Source organism: Haliaeetus albicilla, chromosome 8 (genome assembly GCF_947461875.1).
Source record: "Haliaeetus albicilla chromosome 8, bHalAlb1.1, whole genome shotgun sequence".
Lineage (NCBI taxonomy): Eukaryota > Metazoa > Chordata > Aves > Accipitriformes > Accipitridae > Haliaeetus > Haliaeetus albicilla.
The window spans coordinates 42,332,413-42,348,439 of NC_091490.1; the positions used below are offsets into that span (position 1 = coordinate 42,332,413).

At 43.5% G+C, this 16,027-nt stretch overlaps 2 protein-coding genes across 3 annotated transcripts; one reads left to right on the forward strand and one right to left on the reverse strand.

Annotated features, from left to right (window-relative positions):
• Positions 1–1,269: 1,269 nt before the first annotated feature.
• On the reverse strand, positions 1,270–3,893 carry SMIM7 (small integral membrane protein 7). Its single transcript, XM_069790334.1, has 5 exons — positions 3,731–3,893; positions 3,593–3,634; positions 3,443–3,495; positions 2,616–2,706; positions 1,270–2,038 (listed from the first exon to the last, which is right to left on the reverse strand). The coding sequence occupies exons 1-5, from the start codon at positions 3,754–3,756 to the stop codon at positions 2,023–2,025; spliced, it is 228 nt and encodes a 75-aa protein (XP_069646435.1). The 5' UTR covers positions 3,757–3,893; the 3' UTR covers positions 1,270–2,022.
• Positions 3,894–3,910: 17 nt separating this feature from the next.
• TMEM38A (transmembrane protein 38A) lies at positions 3,911–10,751 on the forward strand. 2 transcript variants are annotated; one of them, XM_069790333.1, is made up of 7 exons: positions 4,052–4,202; positions 6,002–6,080; positions 6,452–6,608; positions 7,200–7,384; positions 8,015–8,102; positions 8,218–8,335; positions 8,645–10,751. In XM_069790333.1, exons 3-7 carry the CDS (start codon positions 6,463–6,465, stop codon positions 8,864–8,866), a joined length of 759 nt encoding a protein of 252 aa, XP_069646434.1. In that variant the 5' UTR covers positions 4,052–4,202; positions 6,002–6,080; positions 6,452–6,462; the 3' UTR covers positions 8,867–10,751. The 2 variants fall into 2 exon arrangements, with proteins under 2 accessions (XP_069646433.1, XP_069646434.1); XM_069790332.1 differs by lacking the exon at positions 6,002–6,080 and having other exon boundaries at positions 3,911–4,202.
• The last annotated feature ends 5,276 nt before the right edge of the window (positions 10,752–16,027 follow it).

Below are 16,027 nucleotides of genomic sequence, written 5' to 3' on the forward strand. Positions count from 1 at the left end.
AAGCTCAGAGTACAAAAACTGACTTGGTACAAAAGCAGCCGTACCACAAAAACACTGACTGACGGCGAAAGACATCCTGCGCCATGCCGGGTAAGCCATCAGCCCAGCATTTAAACTTTCCAAAACATTTAAGAGCAGCTTCAAATTAACTGGTAATTTTTAAAGCACCTGCTTAGGAGCTGAACGACGACTTTTATTCTTGTGAACAACTGAAATCCAGAGGCAACAGCACGCTATTAAGGCACGCAATCTATTTAGAGCGGCAAAATCGTCCGTATTCCTTTACCAGGAGAGCCTGATCATCCTCTATTTCCTGTATTCACTTTATTCAAAGCGTTGCTCAGAAAGCAGACTGTCAGTTCTGCACAGGATCAACCATTTTTTCCGAGTAAGAATTAAAGCCCCCCAAGTCCAAACCCAAGCCCCAGAGCCCCAGCGCTGCGGTGCCGAGTCCAGGGGCCTCTAATGTGTTACACACGGATGCTGATGGCCGCTTCTGCCCCTCCCCTTTACATTGCAGGGGAAGACTTGGCTTAATGAAAATTAGGGAGAAAATGTTTTCCAAGAACTATATAAAGCACTGGATTTTGTTTGGATGCCATGACAAGGCAGCATGCTACTTGGGGTTTTTTTCTCATTCAAAAGAATTGGGAAGAGGTTAAAATATAAAACACAGAAATTACAGACAAGAAAAGGAATATGTTTAAATTTAACCTAGGATTGTAAGTATTTCCAGACAGTTCAAACCACACTTGAAGGATCCCTTCCTCCGTTCATTTTTCTGTGTTTATTATAGCAAGGCATCTTCCCTCAAACTACCCTTCCCCTTTTGTGTTTCATTAACGTGAAAACTTCAGTTAACACAAAAGACGATGAATTGAGTGAATTGCTGTGAGTTCCCAACACTTGTGTCTGACTGCTTGACTGCATCCAGATAGAATTCAAGGTATTCACTAAAACCTGAGCCTCAGAATCATTTAAGTGAGGCCTCTCTCTCTCCTTCTTAACAGTCAGACAGCTAAAGAAACTGAAGCTGAGGAAGCTCCGCTAATAGTTTACAGTTTGATTTAAAAGATACCCAGCACTGCACTCTCTTAAATTATCTTGGTGAGGCTGGGGAAAAGTTTCTGGTCGAAGAGGCTAACTTCCCATAAATAAAAATAACACAAGAATCCAGACACAATTACAAGACTAGTTACAGTTTAACAAAACGCACCAATACAGAGTTGATTTCTCCTGTAACAGAATGGACAAGGCATCAAATACGTATTTTACCCTTAAATAAGAACAACTTTATTCAACCAAATCCAAGATTATTCCAAAACTATTCCTTAGCATTGGCTTATAGAATTATTTTTGCTATTGTTCCTATTCAAAATCCCTTACGTATTGCTTAGAAAAAAACCCTTGAGATTTTAATTTAAAAAGCATTTCGTTGGAAAAACAGTGAGAAGGTCAGAATCCCATTTTCTTAACCATCCTTTTCTATTTCTCCAACAAAACTAAATGGAATAGTGAGAAGTTACACCAATACTTTGCTCAACTTTATAAAAACGAGAATCGAGAAGTACGACTTCCAAGTACCCTAGACAACGGTGACATTACCAGACACAGCCAGAGCTGAGAGTGACTAACAATGCAGAGTTTTAAGACTGTGGTCTTCAGTCGTGCTCCAATTCTACCTCGCATACTGGGCACTACACTCTAAGCCTAGCAAAACAATTTTAAGTTCTCTTTATTTCAGTAAAGTTGAAATAATTTTACTTTGAAGATTTTGGCTTAAGGGCCTAAAGGCTCAATCCCCCCAACAGCAAGCAAACCAGCACGCACCATATTATTACATGACTGGCTGAAGAAGATGAACGTGTCCCGTCCCTTGAGCGTGTTAGGAGTTTGTACCGAAGAACAGGCCACAATCCCAGGGCTGACGTTTGAAAGCATTATAATATTTTACTTTATAGAAAAGTTATGTTTCCAGCCAAAAGTCTCTTCCAAGTTAACAGACATGTTTGTGGATGACTTTCAAGATCCAAATAACCTAGTGGATGCAACAGAAAAAAGCAGATGAGAACCAGGTGCAACTGTGAACCATCGTGCCAACGCCCTTCAAACTCACACCACCAGTGCACATCTGGCCATTGGTTTTGCTCCCCCATACATCAGACCATATAGTGAAAGGAAAGCAGCATGCTGGCTTGTCTATCAGAACTAAAACCTGTTATTTCCAGAGACTGTTCTCGAGGCCGATTCCATTCTATTACTCGGTGGGGTTTTTCCCCCCCCAAAATGAAAAACATCCCAAAAGTTAAACTGAAATGCTGACCCAAATGATGTTTTATCTTAGCGACCCACAACAAGGAACACTACATCTACAGCTAAAGGACTCGCACGCTGGCAGAGAAGGTTTTCATGCACTACAGGTGCCCACATTAGCAAAAAACTGATGTCAACCAATGTCTCTTTGAAGATTGAAATAAACAAGTGAAATGAAAAGGAATTACTGAACAATAGAGTGGGAGAAAAAGAGATCCAAAAAGAAATGTAAGCGCAAGAACAATCCCAACATATATGACTGCCTATAAACAAATGACAAGATGTTGCACGGCGTTACTTACACAATCATGCAGAACATCATGAAGACGTTCCACAAGGCAATGAAGATTCGAAAATATCTGAGACTCAGCAAGAACTCTCTGATATTGTCACCTAAAAATCAAGAGGAGAAGCCCTTGATGTGAAAAATACCTAACACACTGAGAAGTCATATTTTCAACACTGCCTGAAAAACATAAGCAACTCTGACAGGAGAAAAAAACCCAACAAAACAAAAAGGTCAAGACAACAAAAAATCTGAAAGATGAAGTTTTAGATGTATGATCTGTGCTATGTTCAGTGCATCCTTATAAGGGCATGTGGCAAAATAAACAATAAATGATAAAAAGGGGTCACGTTTTAGGGAAGGTCACCCCCTGTTGTCATTTACAGCCTTCCTGACACTTTTAACCAGCAAGCAGAGATACAGAGGAGCAATGCGCGTGCATAGACACCAAAATGGAAATCGGGCTGTAAGCAGAGCGTTACCTCTGTAGCACAGGCACCTACATACAAAAATGCAGAAGGAAATGTGCGGTTTTGTATTTCTTCTGAAATCACCAATTTGGGATCAACAGTTAGGCTTAGCATAGTACGTAAACATCATGGAGGACAATTTTAGGTTGCAATTTAGTAAACCAGTTACTCCAGCCACAGAGTAATTAACATCCACACAAAACGGGGTTAAACTTGTACTTTGGCGCCTTGAAAATGCTTTAACCAACAATTTCCTTCAGAAAACGCCCATTCCTGTATCTATTTCGACAACCCCGAGCAGACGGTCCAGGCCTAAGGGTGCAGGCTGGCTGTGCCCAGACCCCGCTCCGCGGTTCCGGGTCCCCTCCGTTACCGGTCGTGGGTTCCCTCGATTCCTCGCCGAAGCCCTCCGTGTCTCTCTTCCTCCTGCGGGACAGCGAGGGGAAGGGCTCCGTATGAGGTAGGGTGAAGACCACCACCCCCCCCAAACCCTCCCTCCTTCCCTTCCTCCCTGCCCGCTCACAGCCTGAAGTTGAGCACGGCGCCGGCGTTCATCAGCAGCGTCCTAAGGAAAAGACAAGAGAGAACCCGTCAGGCGCGGTCGGGAAGGACCGAACCGGGCCGCCGCCGCCCCCCCCACCCGGGGCCCCTTCCCCGGTACCCGCAAAGCAGCAGGTCCCCGATCATGGCGGCGGCTTCGGCGGCGGAAGCGGAAAAGGCGGGAACTGCTCGCACCGGATGCGGCGCCTGCGCTCCCTCAGGGCACCGTGTGAGGCGGCGGCGGCGGCCGCGGCGGCCGGACCCTGTCCGGCGGCGGCGGCGGCGGCGGCGGGAGAACGAACCGCCCCGTGGGTCTGAGCTGCGCCGGTCACGCCTCCTCCCGCCGCCGCCACAGCTCCGTTAGAGGCCAGGCCGCGCCCCGGGACGTCCCTCTGGAGGCGGGTCCGGACCGAGCGGCGGAGGGAGGGAGGGAGGACGGGCGGGCGGCGGTGCCCGCTGCCGCGGCGCCATGGAGGTAGCGGGAGCCTTGCAGCTCGGGGAGCTGGCGGCCGCCTTCGCCGCCCTTCCCGTCTTCCCTCTTTTTGACACGGCCTACTTCATCGTCTCCGTCCTCTACCTCAAATACGAGCCAGGTGGGTGCGGCCCCCTCGCTCTCGCCCGGTCCCGGTCCCGGTCCCGGTCCCGGGTGAGGCGGGTAGAACCGGCGGCCGCCTCGGATCTAGCCCCGTCAGTCAGGGCCGGGGGCGGGCCGGGCGGGGCTGGGCTGAGGTGGTGGTGGCGGGGGGGTGAAACCGCTTTTTAAGGGCGGTGAATGACATGGGGGCTGGACGTGCGTGTCGGGGAGCGGCAGTACCGCTGGGGTCGTGTTGTCCGAGGTATAAACCTGACGGGTTTTGTGCGCGGACAGGTAATCCTGCTCGGCACTCCTCGGTGTTCGCTGTCATCGGCCGCAGTGCCGCGCGGGTGGGAGGATTGAGGGCTCGCTGCGCTGCTTTTTCAGAGGTTCCGACACACGTGCCTAAATATAAAGCAGGAAAAAAACCCCAAGAACTAGGCAATCTGATTTTGGAAATTAATCTTGCATTTTATTTAAGATGGGATTCCAACCACATTGAAGTATTTAAGTCCAGTCACTTCTTTGCTGCTATCCCAGGACTTAGTCTAGTTGCTTGGCTTTTCTATTTTTGTGGCAATACTCTCCTCCTATTTATATACAAAAAGCCTGTAAGTAAAACCTTATTTCTTTCCCACCTTCCAGAACGTACCGTAATCTGTTCTCAGGCACCCTAACTGACCTTGCTTCATTTGTTCTCTTGGGCTTATCTTGTAGAGATCGATAGATCTGCATCTTGGCTTTCACTTTCTGCCCTGTTGGCAGTCTGACGGCGTCTTGGTCTTTTCCGAGTGCCATCTTCTCGATGTATTTTTGATAGCGTGTGCACTCTTCATGCTCTGTTTTTAATGGTTTCAGTGTAACTGCCTGATGACTGAGGGGAGAACAAAAATCTGCTCTGGTATGATTTTGAAATCCTCCAGTTGTCAGATCTCTGTGCTGTACAACCTGCATACTTGTTCTATTTAAACTCCATGTAAACAGAAGTGCTGGGGTTTCAAGGCCCGATCACTTACAGCTGTCTTCCAGCATTAAGTCCTGAACAGAACAGTTAACAGTTAACAACCCTTATGAAAACAGCTTTTAAAAATATGTAAGCCCAGTAATCCACTTGGGCTGGATAAGGCTCGGGTGGACTTTTCACTAGATTCCTACACTGCTTCATCCCACAGCTCCTACGCTGAAGATCAGTGTCTGTCCTGTTTCCTCCTCAGAGACAGCATGGCTTCACAGAGCCAAAGAAAAACAAGTGTTACTAAATTTAAGCCTCAAGCTAAACTTCAGGTTCCTATAGAACCAGCTTCCTATCGTGGCTGTGGCAGCTGTCTCACTTCCACTGTGTTTTCAGCTGGTTCAAATGCCTTTGAGGATGGAAGAGTCTGAGCAGTCAATAGTTTTAGCATATGCTGATTCATTTGCTACTATTTAAGGTAGGCCACTGTTAGTAACGTTGACATAACATTTTAGCATTCTCTCTTGACTGCCTATTACCGGCTTACTGCACAGAGTCTGGTATCTGAAAGGCTGCACAAAGGCCTCTGGAGCCATTTAAGGTGATGAAACCATCTTGCAGAATTGATGTTCCTGAGAGACTTCCTTGAAGAAGTACAGAGGTGGATGAAAATGGCTAGAGGAATTAAAAAAAAAGACAATAGAAGGTTGTGGGAGGAGACCATAATGTATTACCAAATAGTAACACTGTTTTAATACCTAGTTGTATTTTCAGAGGGCATTTCCAAACTACTACAGGAGCAGGGAAGAATCCTCAAATCCTCGTATTTCAAATAAAGATTAAAAATGACTGTTCTATTTTTACAGGTTATCTTATGAATGAAAGAGCTGAACAGATTGTTCATGAATTCTAGAGGGCACCTAGGTTGAAGCAATGGAGAGAATGGTACTAGTATGCATTTTATTTTTAGACTGTAAAAAGACATTGATTTCAAGAGAAAAAATGTTCTTTCTGATTGCAGTAAGTAGCAGCAGATACAGGAGATAAACTCTTAACCAGTTCATAAACGTCTAATGACTCAGTTCATTTGAAACCTTACGGGGGGCCTGCAAGCTGTGATCACAGATATCATTTCTTGACAATATCTGGTACTTGTTCAGGCTTCACAGAATACACATTTTTGTATTTTGGTTTACGAGCACTTTTCTTTGACTTATTTTGTTGGAGAACATGCACCATAGGCCTCTTTCTTAGAGGGTCTTGAAGTTTCTGCTTGTTTGCTGAATCCGCCTTCTTATTCAGAATTTGCTTCACAGGAGCTGTGGAGATGTCTCGTAAGAGCCCTTTTGCCTCCTGGCTTTGTGCTATGCTCCACTGCTTTGGAAGTTACATACTTGCCAATCTGTTACTTGGAGAACCGCCTATTGATTACTTCAGTAATAACTCCAGTGTCATCCTGGCCACAGCAGTCTGGTGAGTCTTTTGCACTTCACCTAATTTATTAAGCACGAGACACTGCCGGCTGTGTACGAAACCATCTGGGGTGAAGGGAGGTACTCTGTTTGTGTGACACACGTGTATTATCTTGCTTGGATTAACTGGGGAAAGAAAAGGTGGGGTGAGGTAGTCTTTGAGTCTTTTGTATTCCTAGATCTAGTTTCCAGTTTCTCTGACCAGTTGTCTAACGCTTTGATTATACGGGTTGGGTCCGGTCCAATTGCCAGGCGTTTCTATTCATAGCTGCCGCAGCTGAACTGTGGCCAAACCGCAAAAGCAGCATGCACTGCACTGATACCACTTAGAGTAGAGGAGTGGCACACACTGAAGATTTGGGGGCATTTTATTCATCATGTTAGTGAAATGTGCACAAATTAACCACAGTTACTGCAAGTTTAATTTCCTTGGTGCGTTTGGGTTGTATGTGCTTTTGCATGACAGAACCAGCATTTCCTTCTCCCTGACATAATTCAGGCTAACACCACAGTACTCTTAATCAATCCTCTCTATATGTCCCAGATCAGGACAAATAGATGCGTCCTTAAACTCTTTGTGGTTTTGTTCCAGGTATTTGATATTCTTCTGTCCCATGAACCTCTTCTACAAATGTGTTAGCTTTCTGCCTATGAAACTCATCTTTGTGGCAATGAAGGAGGTGGTCAGAGTTCGCAAAATTGCAGCTGGGGTCCACCACGCTCATCACCATTACCACCATGGGTGGTTCATTATGATGGCTACTGGATGGGTCAAAGGTGAAACATGAGATACTCTTAATGCAGCAGGGAGGCACCCAGCCCTGTGGGGAGGGATGGGAGAATCTGTAAGCGAAGCTTAAGGTGACATCGCTCAGTGCTGACCAGCAGGTGGGTTGGTGGATGTGGTCTGCTGGCTTCAATCAATCAAGTTCCCTAGAACACAGGTATTTATTCATACTTGCAGAATGGTTGTCAGTTGAGTCATCATCTAACTTTAATGGAGGCAAGAAGAACTGGAGTCACTATGAAATATGGGTGTAGAATTCTTTGTTCTTTCTCCTGTGTTCTACCGTCTCTGGCCTCACCTGTACCTTTTGGGGGGGTTTCTATCAGTGTTGAAACAGCCCAGTCAGTTTTCCTTTAGCTTTTGTTCGGAGCAAGCATTTGAGCATCAATAAACGGAACAGAGCCAAATGCTCTTTCCCTGCATCAGGAAACACTTTATAGAAAGTCTAGAAAGTGTTTGCCCTGCTCTGTTGTTCTAGGCTAACTTCTTTTACATTTGGGAAGAATGTCATGAACCTTTTGTTCCCCTTAGGTTATCCTTATCCCTTGGGGATCTAGAAAAAACAGCAGAGCTCTCTTCCGGTGTGGCAGTTCTAGCCGTTCACTTTTACTGTTTCACAGGTTCTGGTGTTGCCTTGATGTCTAACTTTGAGCAACTGCTGCGTGGGGTCTGGAAGCCAGAAACAAACGAAATTCTTCATATGTCCTTGTAAGTAGGTAGCCTGTAAATTCTCTTTCAGACCAAAAATGGAATTTAAAGAACCATTCAGGACTGGATGCAAATGATGCAAACCTCTTAGAAAACTTCTTTATTTCTCTTCTAGCCCTACAAAGGCTAGTCTGTATGGCACAATCCTCTTCACTCTGCAACAAACTCACTGGCTCCCTGTCTCTGAAGCCAACCTCATCTTCTTTTTCACCATGTTCATGATAGTTTGCAAGGTAAGTTTACAGCAGGTGTGCTGCTAACAGATCTACAGAGCCAGAGAAAAGGTACAGACTTAAACTGGGGGTGTTCACCTTCCTAAGCCACTGTCGAAGGCATTGGCTGTACATACCAGGAAAGATCTGCTCAGGAAATTATAGGCTAAATTCTCCATGATATAGGCACTATGGTAGAAGATCCTCGTGATATAGCCTTGAGTCATGTAACAATAGGGACTTTTATCTGGGGTAAGTGGAATGCTCCTTACTAGTTAGTATTTCATAGCTGATGTACATAACCTTTAAGTATTCACTGTTGCATGGCAGGTTTTCATGACGGCAACTCACTCTCACGCCTCGCCTTTTGCTCCAGTGGAAAGCTTCATCTGTCCAGTTTTCTTTGGCTCTGTTTCTAGTGGACACACTAGTCATCATCATGATCAGCATGGGGCCTCCCATGAGGTTTCCCATCCTCCGCCTCCTCCTGCAAAGTCAAAAGAGGAGCTAAATGAAGGCACAAGGAAACGGAAAGCAAAAAAAGCTGAATAAAAAAGCAGCCACACAGTAAATAGGCCAAGAAAATTCTTCCAGAGCTGAGTCTCAAAACCACCTGTGACCTCCTTTATTCTCCAGTCCTTCTCTCTCAGACTGCAGAGGAGAGGTGGAAGCCAGGACACTGCCAGGCAGGTCCCTGAATTTCACTTGTGCTGTCTGTGCTGCTGCTTGCTTCTTGGTCTCTGTCTCTCTATTCTGATCATATTTTCAGGGATTTGTAGATTTGTGCCAGGATGATAAGTGGGTGCCAGTTCCCAAGCTGTCAGCAATTATGATGCAGCATTTTCAATTGATGTAAAAATCTTTCACTGTGTTTATTTATGAATGGAGGTAATGGTTTGTGCTCCTGCAACTCCTAAGTTCCTTTGAGTTTTCATTGACTTTTTTTGATGTCTACCAAAGCAACAAAGTGTTTGGACACAATCAATGTGGAAATTGGATTTCATAGTCAAGGAAATTAAATGGTCTGATATGAGCCTGATCTAATTTTTCCTAGCTCCCACATCTGCCATACCTCCAATTCATGTGACATTTTATATGCAATAAGGACATTGACTCTGGTGTCCTAGCCAAACTCTGTTTCTCTCACCTAATTTCCCGCTGATTGTTAATGGATAGAACATTGTCACTTTCTTAACTAAGTCTGTGTCCGCAAGAGCTTTGAAGCTGTGAAATGCGCTGAGTGCTATGTATTGGTACTGTTATTATTCTAAACTGTTGTGTAGCGTTGCTGCACGTTGTTAATAATAGTGTGTCCCACCTCAAACCTGATCATATTCAACTAGGGAAGAAGCATGGTTCTGGTTTGTTTGTAATCCAAGGGGATACAAGAAGGGTGTGTGAGTGTAAGTAAGTATTTATTACTATTTATTTATAATTGCCAGGGCATCTAATTCATGGACCTGAAACTGGCTTTTTTAAAACATTGCATCTTTATATAGAGAATTGGATACTTCTAAGTATGGTCCTAAGCCCACAGCTACGTGCTGGTTTGTGCTTGAAGCAGTGATTTTGGTGTGCTAAAGGACAGCCTGAACACTCTCACTGGATGCAGGAAGGAACATTTCCTATATTCTTAAATTCAGATATAAAGGCTGAAGAAGTAGATTTCACACCAGCTGATTAAAACTACTTTAAAGGACTAATAAAAGCACACGAGCTGAAGATACCGATTGTCCTTTGTGGGTCCCTTTTGGCCAAACTACTGGTCTGTGAAAGCAGCTTGTGCCCAATGAGTGAAGAAGAATATGAAATGCCTTGCATGGCTGAGGGAGGAGTCTGTCAGTTCATTCATGTTCTGCTTAGTGAATACTGGCTTTTAGACTAGTTTTAAGCTGTTCTTGTAACTGATTTTGTTCTTAAAAGTGTCATCATCCAAGGGCTGGGATCACTGTGGTGAAAATGGCATGCATGGGGATGTAGCCTTGGGCTTTCAGTTAAGCAGCATATTGTCATCCCTAGCAATAAGGTTTGCTGCTGTCATCTTGCAACCGGGAATATAAATAGGAGGGTTTAAGAAAAGCATTCTTCATTTTGTTTTTTCTGTCCCTGTTCAAAATTGAAATTGACAGTTAATAAAAAAAAAAAAATTCTTGTATACAACCAGATGAAAGCCAGTACAAAAGGTCAAATGATTTGTGGGCTTGGGTTTTGACAGTGCCTTAATTTTGTGAGTTTCCCTCCCCTTCAGTAGAAAACAGGAATCCTGCCTGACAATACAACTGTCTGGTTTTGCAGATACTGGTCTACTGAAACCTGATGTATCACTAGCATGCACAAGACTGTAAATGTTTTATGAGATGTCTGATTCAAGGGGAATTTTGTTTTATAAAAGCTGTCAACAAATAAAAATTGTGAAGTGACTCTGATTGTCCACTGACACCTGAAGAAATATGCGTCTTTCTTTTACTCTCACCAGTCTCAGAAGCCACACACTCCTTGATCTGCTTAAGCTCTCCCTGACCTGTTGACAAAATGATTCCAACTGGAGAGATCAAATTTTGATATGTCCTACAAGTATGCCTGAGCATGTTATAAGTGGAAACAATATGGTAAAAGGTCCATTGCTTTTGTTGTATTTGTAGTGTTGGCATCCAAGCAGACTTTCTGAGATTTCAGGGTGGGAAATAAGGAAACTAACTTCCTTTGGTGTTTATAGCAGTTGACTGTCTTTCCTTTTGTCACTATAAAAGGAAGGAGGACATTCACCTGGGACAGGTAAACATACACATGCACATAGAACCACGCACACAAAATTCTAGCATATTTATATGGATTTTCAGTATTTCTATTTAAAACTGAAAAAAATCAAAATGCTTTGAATGAGGGTCAATGTTTATTTGGCAAGGTACTCTTAGCTGCTGCTCTCCTTTCTAAGTGCCAGAGTCCTTGCTCTTCAAAGTCTTTTGGACTGACTCAAATCATAGCTGCCTACCAAGAACAGACAGGAGAAATATTCCAAGAGATGTTAAAATTAAAGCTCTGTACACCTTCAAAGTACCTTATCTGGAATGGGATTAGTATTGAGAAGACAACTGTCATAAAGAAGAGTCACAAGTTCTATTTAGTGAAGCCTTTCATAGCGAGAGGTACAGAACCTTTCTTGAATTTCCATGGCTCAGCACTGGTAGTCTTTGGTACAATTCCAGACAGGCGTCCTTCATCCCAAGAAGCAAAGATGGATCTTTCAAAAAGCAGCACGCTTTAACCATTGCTGCTGGGACGCAGGGTTCTACAGAGCTGCTTCTACATTTCTGGGAAGCCATACTTCACCTGCACATACACTTCTTCCTTAAGACTCTTCTCCAACCAGAATGAAAATGGTAGCTGGGCATTTCCGTGAGGGATGGAGTAACTCGCTGCCATGGCACAGAGATGGGAGCAGTGAGGAAAACATGACACAGTCAATCTACCTGGCTCACTAAATGAGGACCTGTAAAGGGCTATTTATTTTCTGAAGGGTTTCTCTTGACTCCCCCCAGATCTAACTCTTGTCAAATGTTTATTAATACTCCTTAATTCATCAGAGCAGTGGAGAATATAAGTTGCATTGGAGTGTGGGATTTAAAGTCTCTGTGTGACCCAACCAATGGAAAAGTAGGTCAGTGCAAGCCTTATGCATATTTAAAAAAAAATCCAGAAAAAAGCATTAGAATGTTTCATGTGGCTTAACCTCTCCTGTGACATCCATTTCAGTGTTATCAATAAATTGTGCTCAGGACCTGGATGGAACAATACGTGAGCAGGCTGATAAGGGTAGGTATTTCAAGTGCTTTGAAAAATCCTACAATGTCTTATCAAGAGTCCCAGGCCATGCTGGCTGTGCAGAATGTTCTCGGCTTCGAACTCTGCTGCAGCACAGGGTAGGAGAGAAGCATGCCAGGGCTTAGATTTCCATGGGACAGACGTCATTCCCTCCAAAGATGTTCTGATCTGATAACTCCTGATACTAACTCTAGTGAGACATAGCTAAATTTAGCAATAGATTTAATCCTCAAAGAGGCCCTGGTTGCCTGATGGAAAAAGCAAAGTGTTTCAGTTGCTGCTCTCAGCATTTCTTGTTGATTGACAGGTTTCCCTTTTCTATTACACAGAGCGAGCCAAACCCAGTGTCTACAACTTTTTCATCATTGCAGATCAGCTTCACAGATACGGAAAGCTCTACAGCCCTTACTGTGTTTGTAGAAAAAACCCAAACCCACAGGATAATTTTACAGAAAACATTAATAATTTTACAGAAAACATTAATAATTCTTCACAGTAAATGAACTTAAGTAAAAAAAAATGGGAGGCCAAAGGAAAGAATTTCTATGCTGAAGAGCTTATGTGAGAAAGGGCAAAGCCAATACAATAGAGCGCCAAGCTAGAACAACCAGTGTTCTTGTTTTCCCCTTTTCCTGTTATTATTAATGGCAGTATGTACATTCTTCCACATTTTGTGCAAAGAGTAACCAAATTACATAATCCGGCTAAGCGGAAAGACCCAGGAGATAAAGATGGATGTTACCTTGGCCATGTCCTGAGCAACAGAGAAGTTGTTCCTTTTAACACTTGCCAGGTGATTAGCTGCCAAATGACTGCTTCTTCCTGCACCCTATTTCACAGCTGTATGGTGCTTTAAAGGTGTAAAGTGCTAGATCAGTGCTGAGAGTGTCAGTCCAAATAGCACACAGGACACACAGAAGCATTAAAAATTACAGCTTTATGCATTTCACAGTAGCACATCTTTATTTGAGCCCTTAGCTATAATTGTCTACTTTACGGTTCTTGTGCTATTCTTTAAAGGACCTAACTGGCTACTGTAAGACACAAGACGGAGGATTATATGGAAGGTAAGGCTGGTATAGCATGGCATTTCCTACGGCCTTGGATACCCAGCTTTTTACTGCAGCAACAATTTTTCTCTCAAGGTATTTTAGTTCTTTGCCAAAATAATGAGAAATCAGAACATACATCTATAAAAGATTTTCTAGAAAGCTCATAAAGATAGTTTGGATTTAGTATGAGCTCCTTCCATCTCTACTAGGAAGACAGGACACTGACAAAGCAAACTACTAACAGTGGAGAAAATATGCTATTGATACTGAAGCTGAGACAGTCACTCTGTACACAGAGGGTTCATTTTGCCTCTTTAGGATGCTCTTACTATCGGCCTCAAGGAGATCTGGTTTGTCCTGTGTGCCCATCCACTGTAAGGAAAGACCAATTAAAGGGGTTTGGATTTCATCAGACACAGTGTGGTTCTTACTTGGTAAACACCCACAAAATTACCTCCCAGCTAAGAATTTAATCCTGCTCTCATGTGGTCTGTGAGCAAGCTGTTGGGGGATGGATGATGGCTCATGGAACAGACAGACGGTGAGAAAACAAGTTCCCTATCATGCCAGAGCCCACGCTGCCATCGTGACTCACAGTTGCTACTCACTTCACCTCTGTGATGACATTTCTGACAAAAAGGAGATGTTGATAGCGCTAAGATCAACATTCATAATATCTTTGAGTCTGGTCTCTCTTCTACACTTGTGCATTTGCATCTTTCACACATTATCCCTAGAAAAAGTACCATTTATGATATTTTCTATCACGACCCTTATCTGCCAAAAGACAATTTGGGGAGGGAGTTTTTTAGAGAGCTTGTGAATGTAACCTTTTAGGAAGAATCAGTGTGAGATAGTGATTTCATCTTAGCTTTAGGGTACAGGTAGGCTACAGGCGTGGAATGCCGGAAAACAGGTCTGATATGTTTAGAGGCCTGAACATTTTTATAGCCTGAGGAAATCCAGAATGTCTCTGGAAAAGATTTGGTTGGTTGATTTTGTTTGGTTTTGATTTGCAAATTACAGAAAGCTCACCAGAAACCGTAACACACAGGCTGCATTCCTGCAGAAAGCAAGCTGCTGCTTTTCCAATTATTCCAGCCCCTGATGCTTCTCAATTGAGCTGGCAGATCTCGACTTTCCGAAAAAAGATCTGCTAGTTGGGGACTTCTGGTCCCACTGCAACCCACTGCTTAAATCAGTGAGTGAGCTAATTTTCTTCGATTTGTTAGTGACAAGAATTGATGTAATCAGTAACAATGACAGGTATATGCAGTGTGAGATGCACATAGCACGTCACAGATTGCAGTGCCTTGAAGAACAGTCTAAAAAGCCATGACTTTAGAGTCCTAATGTTGGCTTAAATTAGATTTAGAATAATGTAGGCTAAACCCTAATGTAGGCTCTCTGTAATGTTTGTCTCTTAAGGTAAGACGCTTCGTCTCCCTGGCTGTTTGATTTATGATAGATTAGGATGTCAGTTAATCTCTTCTTATTTGGCTAGATGACTGTGGAGATTAATCAAGTATTGTCTGCAAAAGGAGCCCATAAATACAGATTACTAATTTTTCTTTAATGATTCCTCTGTATGCCAGAGGGATACAGAGGGTGTACAGACAAGGGCAGACACCAGCCTCTTAAATCTCATTTCATGAGAGAAACAGAAAAAACACAGCAGCTGCTCTGGCTGATACTGGTTTTCTCTGACATGCTCAGTTCAGTTTCCTGGAAAAGGCAAAAAGTCACAGAAATAACGGATTATGGTCTCCTGTGAGAAAATAGGGAAGCAGAAAGTGGTTCCAAGTGAGTGAATCTGCTTGGCTGGTATAGCATCATCTCTGTTTTCACAGGACGTGGAGAGAGCAGCATTTCTAATGGGAAAAGCTATACTGAATAAATACAGAAACACATACTGAAACAAACTGAAATAGCAACATGCTGTGAATATTGGAAAACACACCAGCATGGAAGAAAGACATTGAAAAGCATGCTCTGTGAACATGAGATGGAGACACCTATTCTTTTAGGGTTTCTGTTGAGAGGTATGCACCAGTTATCTTTTCTCCCTCTGCATTCCAAGGGCGTTTGGGCAAAGATGTTATTTTTCTACTTGTTCTCCATTGACAGCTGCAGTTTCCTGCCTTTGAGCTCAACAGTTGACACTAAGGGCAAGCACTGCAGCAGCACGCACTGATCCCCTCGGGGTGGGATTAGCAGGTGGGTCATGGATGTTGTCCTGCACTATATAACACAAAACTAGGAGCAACAGCCAAACAGCTTCTGTCGCTGGAGTTCTACTGTTATCTGTAGTATCCTTTGGGAAATCTTTTTTCTTCTCTCTTTCTGATTTCTACCTACTCGCTGGTTTGGGTTTTTTTTATTATTAAATTTTTATTTCTCTCTTTTCCCATGTGCTGCTCTTTTGGGGATGGTACTCCAGTCCAAACATAGCCATAAAGTAGTAAGTACTTATTGTGCACAGTTTAAACGCCTTTTAGTAAATTCACTCCTGCACAGCCTGACAGAAGGCACATAGTGACAGGGCTTTGGCATACTCCCTGAGTATTAAGAAACCTGCTTTACATGCTGAGAGTGCCTGAACCATCCATGATACTAGTACTGGCAGACTTATGTGATGCTAAAATACTGAGACAATTATTTCTAAAATAGGGGAGGGTAGTGAACAAAGGGACCTCAAGTGTACAGCACCTGATAGGGAGCACATTTAGTGCTTTAGAAAGAGACCCTGGGGATTCTGCCCAAGTGACAAACACTGGTTGCTATAGAGATACCAGTCCTCTTCAAATACAGATGGATCGCTCCAGGATGCAGTGAAGTT